The following is an 8,024-nucleotide window of genomic DNA, read 5'->3' on the forward strand; positions in this document are numbered from 1 at the left end:
ACTTGAGATGCTCGCAGGAATGAGTCTGCTGTCTTTGCTGTCGCAATCGCGGCTTGCACCAGTGCTTGCCACCCAACCACTCCCTTGCAGCCAGTCCCCCAGTGTTTTCAGTACTGCCATTTCTATATGGAGACCACCAAACATCACCACTATATGGTCTTCACCATAACTCTCTGGCCACTTCCACTGTATCTTCTTGGCCAAAGCAAACAGTGGCTGATCCAATGTGACCACTAGTGCCTGTCCAGGATTCAGGTGTTCTATAGCTTTCTTCACAACGTCCATTGAATACCTGATCATTGCCACAGTGTGAGCACTTTCCAGGAAAAGTGGAAGCAGCGACGTGGGCAGATGACTCTACCCTCTGGTGGCTGTCGGCTGGCATGAAATGCAGCCCAAGATGTGTTTTTATTGTCCAATGTACCAGTGGGAGACTTCCCAGGGCGTGTTTTGCATTGCCTAACCAATGGTATTCTTCATCAGTCTACTGTTTGAAGTCTCCTTTGGTCAATGACGCAACTTCAGCAGCTGGGACAGGCGACGTCTTGATGCTATTAGTGACAGGGGGTACATCAGTATAATAGTGCGGCAAAGGGGCGACAGTCTTGGACCGTGCATCCCCAGATTCTCCAGCAACGAATATGCTCCGATTTACTCCTTCACCAGTGTAAGAAGGATATTGTACGAGGCAGATAGCGGCACCTTGGAAGGAGTCTTTTGATGTTGTTGCACTAGGATTGTGATCTATGTTATCTACAGCGGCAATTGTGAACTCTTCGCCACGCACTTTTGGAGGTCAGACCACTTGTTCTCTGTAAAATTGTTGGCAGACATGGTTGCCCATCTCTGCTGAGAGCTGGAGCACTCTACCATAAGAGATACTCAGGCTAAGGTGTGACAGTCTGTCGATCAATTCCTTTTTGTGTGTATGAGCATGCAACATCATCCCAATGTATGTTGGAAGTGGGGTCTCCTGTACAACATTGTGCCTGACACAGGTGGATGATGTGATGCCACGTGTTCGCTTGTGTTTGACACAGTTGAACTTCAGTATCTAGGCTGCGGTAATTGCTGCAGGTTAGTGTCTGTCATCTGGTCTTTGATGCTGGGTCTCTCTAGTGTCATGCTGACTAAGGCAAGCAGCAACGATTGCAACAGATTCTTCTTGGCATCCTCCATCGAACCCTGACGGCGACAAGATAACGACGAATGTAGATCGAGAAGCAGCCATGCAATGTAAAGTAGCCTTTTTGAAATCCAATATGGCGACCCATTAGTACAAATACACAATTCAGATTGCTACCATTGGCTTTCTTGACCCCAAAAACATACATTTAGACACCAAAATGAAGTCAATAGCAGTATTAGACCCAGAGATAATAAAAAGTGTAAATTTCAAATGGCGGCCATTTTAAAATCCAATATGGCGACCGTTTGGTAAAAATACGCAATGTAGATTGCTACCATTGGATTTCTTGACCCCAAAAACATACATTTAGACACCAAAATGAAGTCAGTAGCAGCATTTGACCCAGAGATAATCGCAAATGTAGATTTCAAATGGCGGCCATTTTGAAATCTAATATGGCGGCCATTAAGAGAGAAATCCGAGTGGCCCAATATCTGAAAATGATTTCAATATGTTAATGTACATTTATGCCAAGTTTGGTGCTTGTATCACAAAATGCACAATAGGTTTGCTAAGCGGCCCCACTATATTACTATTACTGGCCCAGCATATTTTTCATGACATCAGTGTTTTATCTTGTGACTAATATACTGTCTACCCCTGCAGATGGGGGGCCCCATAGTTTTACCATGGAGGAGCAAAGAATACACTTGCCGTGTATTTCGTAAGAGGTGACTAAAGGTGCATAGGTCTGGTCGCCCGAAAAGTGCCAGTTCACGGAGGACCAACTAACTGACCCAGTAAAAACTGAAAGTTATAGAAACGAGAACAAACACGCCTTATTATTTTTCCATCTTGGGAGACGGAGGAGCTTCTGCACCAGCAGGAACAATGAAGGACAGCAGACAAAGCCGAAAGGACTCTTCTGACCCAAAACCTTCTCTGTCGAACAAGTCTCTCCGCATTGCGTCATGGAATGTCCGCACCATGTAGGCCTACGAAGCAGGAAAGAGTTCTCAAGTGGCACAAGATACAGGCAGCACATACTACGAGTCAGCTAAACCGACAGGATACAGTCCGGACAGAAGCAGCTCAGCTCGGGGGGGGGGGGGGGGGGGCGGGGGACAAGTATTGTATTCTGGGAGGGGAGGGAAGACAAGCACCATGCGGAGGGAGTGGGAATCTTTTGAGTAGGCCTAAGTATGCACAGAAGTCACTTAGAGAAAGGGAACCACATGGGGAGAGGATCATCATGGCTTCATTCACTACAAAGAAAAAGAGCATCAACATGAACATAATTCATATCTACGCCTCAACAAATAAAGCTTCGGATGAAGACAAGGATGCTTTATACAGCTGGCTCCAGGGGGTCATCGACAAACTACCAAGGAAGGATGCCAACATTATAATGGGAGATGCCAATGCCAAGATTGGTAAGGACAACATAGGTTACGAGGGAATCATGGGACAACATGGCGTGGAACAAATGAAAGCGAATGTGAGCGATTATCAAATATCCGTGCATTCAACAGTTTTGTCATTGGAGGCTCTGTTTTTCCCCACAAGAGGATCCACAAGGTATCTACTTGGGTATCACCGAATGGAGTGACGGAGAACTAGATCGATCATTTTTGTGTCTCACGAAAAGGTTCAGGCGTTCTCTGGAATATGTCACAGTACAGAGAGGGGCAGATGTTGGATCGGATCATCACCTGCTGTTAGCAAAACTCAAGCTTCGTATAAAAAAGCACGGAACCAGAACATGAACCAAAAGAACGAAGTTCCATGTAAGTCTCTTAGATGGACACAGGAAAGGGAAAAGACATTTTTGGAAAGGAAACTCAGTAAAGACGATGGGTAGAGCATTTCAACAGTCTCCTGAACAGACCACCACCAAATAACCCGCCAAACATCCTGCTAGCAAGAAATGAATTATCAATCAGCTGTGATGTTCCATCAAAACAAGAGATTACTGATGCCATTAAGAAGCTGAACAACGATAAAGCGGCTGGTCCTGATCAGATTCCACCTGAGGCCCTAAAAACAAAAGCCAATGTGACGGCAGACCTCCTTCTCCCATTGTTTACCAGGACTTGGAATAAGAGAAAGTTCCCAAAGGATTGGAAAAAAGGACACCTTGTGAAACTTCCAAATAAGGGAGATCTCAGCAACTGCAGCAACTACCGAGGAATCACTTTTCTCTCACTACAAGGTAAGGTCTTCAACAAAATCATTCTGGAGAGAATCAAGTCTGCAAAGGATCCAAAACTTTGGGATGAACAGGCTGGTTTTCGGAAAAATCGGTCAACCACAGACAAGATTGTTACACTGAGGATCATAGTGGAACAGCCCCTGGAGTGGAACTCCCAATTGATCAACCTTTTTGACTATGAGAAGGACTTTGACGGTATAGACCGAGCAACACCGTGAAAGATACTGAGACATCACGGAATCCCACAGAAGTTGGTTAACCTCACCAGGAGCAAGTACGAAGGGACAAGTTGCAGGGTTATACATGATGGCCAGCTAACTGACAGCTTTGACATCAAGACCGGTGTGAGACAGGGATGTTTACTATCATCTTTCCTCTTTATCTTGGCAATCGACTGGCTGATGAAGGAAACTACCAAAGGACACAGAAACGGCATACAGTGGACCCCATGGACATAGTTGAACTATCTGGTTTTTTGCAGATGACTTGGCGCTTCTGTCACATACTCAGGAACAGATGCAAGCAAAGACCACAATTTTAAACAGCTTATCAGAGTCTGTTGGATTGAGGATCCACCCCGGAAAGTCAAAAGTTCTAAGGATAGAAGCACTACGAAAGGAGCAGGTCACAGTAGAGGGAAATGCACTAGAAGACGTCAAATCCTTCTGATATATCCAGTGGTGGTGGGTAGACCAAAATTTGAGTGGGGCTTAGGACACTTCCACTTCTTTACCACCAAATAGCAAGCAATTAGAACTAAACAGTGATGATTTTTCAATACTCGGCCACAGCATTTTGAGAGTCATTTAAAGGAGAAGCGACACCTTTGTCTTCCATCTCTTTGTTTTACATTTATTTCTTCTGAAAGGTGGGGATGAAGCCCTTTCACCTCCAAATTTCTCTAATTAATTTTCATCTGATGAAAAAGTGGCCCCAAAAGTGGTTAGATGTAATTAATAACTGTTAAATCTCAGTGGTACACACACAAACATGTACTCACAGCACTCCAAATGTATCGTCTATGAGCTGGATTAGGGCGTGTAGTCGAGGAAAGTAGAATGAGAACGCACTTAACAAAGGTTCAATGGGCACATAGGTAACTGTGTCCCTGGGGGGAAGTGTGTTGTAACCTTTCACCCCATTGTCAGGGCCTGGAGAGCTTGAGCCCTCTGTGCAGTGTTATTTTTCAAGTCTTCTACTTTTTTTTACAATAGGGGTTTCATTAAGGAGGGACGTGGAAATGGGCTCGCTCTTTGCTGAGCCCTAAAAACATTTGATTGGCTGTTAGCTTACTATAGTTGTAAGCGGTGACAACAGAGATTGGATAAAGGAGCAAGCCGCCACATTGATCACTCTATATATTCGTTGCATGCGATTATAACAGCTTCAACTGCTTATTTTGTTATTTTCATTTGCTTTGGTATAGTGTTGGGGGGTGGGGAGGGGGGCTCAAGCCCGTGAGCTCTTCACTACCCACCGCCACTGCTGCTATCTTGGGAGTATAATTGACAGAGAGGGAGGAAAGGCGCTGAAATAAAGTCCCGTATTGGAAAGGCACAGACTGCATTTATTTCTTTGAACAGGATTTGGAGAACCAGGGATATCTCACTACGAATAATGCTGAAGATTTTCAACTCAAATGTGAAGTCAGTCCTGTTGTATGGATGTGAGACAAGGAATGCATCTCAGACGAACTTAAAGAGGATCCAGGTTTTCTTGAACAAGTGTCTGAGGAACCTACCCAGGATCAGATGGACAGACAGGATCACCAACGAGGAAGTATTAAAAAGAATGAGACAGAGCCCAGTCAGAGATGAGGTGGGAAGAAGGCATTGGCGATGGATTGGACACACTTTCAGGAAGTCAAGCAGCTGCATAACATGGAAAGTGTTAGATTGGAACCCACAGGGTAAAAGATCAAGGGGAAGACCACGTGGAACCTGGAGAACAGTCACGGAAATAGATGGACAGAAAAGTTGGAAGACATGGAGTGACATCAAGCAACTCACTCAGGATAGGGAAAGGTGGAACGTGTTTGTTTGTGGCCTATATCCTGACCCAGGGTGAAAAAGGCAATGATGACGAATATACTGTCACAATTACTTCACTTGATTTTCTTCAATTTTTTTCTTTTTATTTCTTGTATTAACTGTTCACTCGAATTACAGATGTGTTGAACATATATGTCAATCCCCGACGTGTTCGAGATCTGTGCTCAACTGTAGCATGTTTTCACACAACGCTCTTATTAATAATCAGAAAACCAGGATATCTCACCCATACGTCTGTCACTTCCTCTTGTTTGCACATTGAGATAATTGAGACTTGGTTTGGCAGGGGCAGATCTATTAATCACAATGCAAGAAAAAAAAAAAGCAGGTTAAGTAAAACTGTACAATATGGGGAATTAAAATAATGTTGTTGTTGTTGTTAGCGATCCAGATTAAAATAATGTAAGTTACATTTTTGTTCATTATTTTTTAATTCATATGGAATCAAAATGAAGAGAAGGCCTTAAATATTACCATTTGTTCTAATAATTCTGCTTAGTAACGTGTACATGATAGTACAGTAAGTCTACATGTAGGCTTACATTATATATCTGAAATTAGTTTAAAAGGTGTTACTGTTACAAATACAGAAGGCTGTTGTTTGTAATAACCCATCATGTTTATCCACCCTGTCATAAGCAACTAAGAATTAGAGTAAAATAGTTTGAGATAAACTCAAACATATTCAACTTTTCATTTACATACCCTGTCTGTTGGTTTTGCGGTGGGAACAAATTTTCAGGCATAAGCATTGGGCATCTATCAGGATGGATAAGGTCTCTTCGGGAATGTATGTTTGATGTACTAAGTGAGCGACGGCAACTGAAAAGTAAAATAAAAAGAAATAGTTCAGTAAGAGTCTATGATTGAATGTTACTGTTACACATGCACATGTTAGCATTGTTTGTGCATACAATATAAGGCATAATAAGTATAAATGGCATGCACTGAAGTAGAGAAGTTTTTAGTTTAGTATGGGGTTTTACGGTGCTCGCAACAGCATAAGATCATAAGAGCGCTCGAAACAAGTTGCTTTTTTCCCCAACAGTTTATTTCTTGATCTGGTACTGGTCAATATTGCTATAAAACACATTTTAAAACGCTAAAAATCGAGTGTAAATAGATTTTAGATTTAAATTTAAATTCAAAGAACTTTCTATGACATTTAAAAATGCATGACTTTCCATAAAGGCCAATGGCCTTCATAAAATCAAAAATTCTGTTGGGACCAACGACGGAAAAAATGTCTTGCCATTTTTTGCATTTAAAGTATTTCCTTCGGATCTCTCCAAAGTGTAGACATTCGATTAAAACGTGTCTAATGGAGAAATCTGTGTCGCATCCGACACAGAACGGCTTCTCATCTCCCTGAAGGAGGTTACATTAGTGCGTTAGGGCCGGGTGTCCGATGCGTAATCGAGCAAAAATGACTACTTCTCTTCTGGAGAGGTCCGATGGATTCCACGGTCCCAATTTGGGTTTAATATTATAGAGTTTGTTACTCGTCTGTTTCTTTCCAGTGGCTCTCCCACAGACTGGAGGTGTACTTTTTTACTTTATTTTTAAAGTCAGTCTGTGGGAGAGTGGTCGTCGTTGATTCCAACAGAAGGGATAAGGATTTCTTCGCCAGGTCATCTATCTGCTCGTTTCCTCGGATGCCCACATGGCTAGGTATCCATGCGAACATGATATCTTTCCCTGTTTCAGATAAGGTGTGAATTTTCTGTTGAAGCCTAACTATTTTTGGGTGTAGGAGCGTGTAGTTTGTGAGTGAGGTGATGCAAGACAGAGAGTCAGAAAGGATAAGGAAAGAGAGGGAAATTCTGGTTGAAAATTAAGAGGAAAAAAGACAATCCAAACCAAGTCAGTAGAAAGACAGAGGATCCTAATAAGAATTAAAAAAAACAACAACTAACTACTCATGCAAACGAAGGGTCAAACCATTTTATGAGCAAAGAGATTTAAAAAAGAACAGGTTTACTACTTCAACTAATACTGCAAGACACTCTATTCAAACTATGAGGTATAGAAGCCTCTTCGTGCAAAAAGTTGTACTGTTGTAAGAATTTAAAGTAGCACAATTAAGAAAAGAATAATTGTTTGTGTTACAAAAATGTGCAAGTATCGACGTTCTAAAAGCATACACCATGGAGGAGGTGGCTCTATCAACTGAACGTAGTAAAAAGGACGAATGCTTTTCTTAAATTATTAGGTGCCAAGTCGCTATCAGTCATATACGAGCGTATCTTTGGCAAACTCTAATCAAGTCGTGGAGCTACCCTCTCAAATTAGAGCTTTCAATCAAATGATGCAACACTCACACTCGTGAGTTTGCACTATCCTCACATGTTTGAGCAATTATATTCTACAGCAAAGGAATTTTCCATTCCCCAACTCAACTATATAATTATATGGGATATAATATGATCTCTTTTAAGGACAAGCGGGCTAACCCAGATTTCGGGGATTTCCAGAAATCTTGACTTACACTTAAGGTGGGCATTGCCCTACCTATAGGACAAGTTTGGTTTCATTGGTGTGTATATTTTGTTTGGATATAGAGAAAACTCCCCTTTTAAAGAAAGTGATAAAGGGAAAAAAACAACTTTACCTTCGATTTTCTCAAAACAGT

The 8,024-nt window shown here is 42.1% G+C and overlaps 1 protein-coding gene across 1 annotated transcript in view; it reads right to left on the reverse strand.

Moving 5' to 3' along the window:
• The window catches only part of LOC101850732 (L-cysteine desulfhydrase), a 47,080-nt gene that overhangs the window by 3,643 nt on the left and 35,413 nt on the right, over positions 1-8,024 (reverse strand). The window contains exons 12-13 of the mRNA XM_035970707.1: positions 6,098-6,214; positions 5,619-5,686 (exon numbers count right to left, since the gene is read on the reverse strand). Coding sequence (XP_035826600.1) covers positions 5,619-5,686; positions 6,098-6,214 — 185 coding nt within the window. The remainder of the gene's footprint in view (positions 1-5,618; positions 5,687-6,097; positions 6,215-8,024) is intronic.

This window comes from Aplysia californica, unplaced genomic scaffold (genome assembly GCF_000002075.1).
Source record: "Aplysia californica isolate F4 #8 unplaced genomic scaffold, AplCal3.0 scaffold00311, whole genome shotgun sequence".
In the NCBI taxonomy this organism is placed as follows: Eukaryota; Metazoa; Mollusca; class Gastropoda; order Aplysiida; family Aplysiidae; genus Aplysia; species Aplysia californica.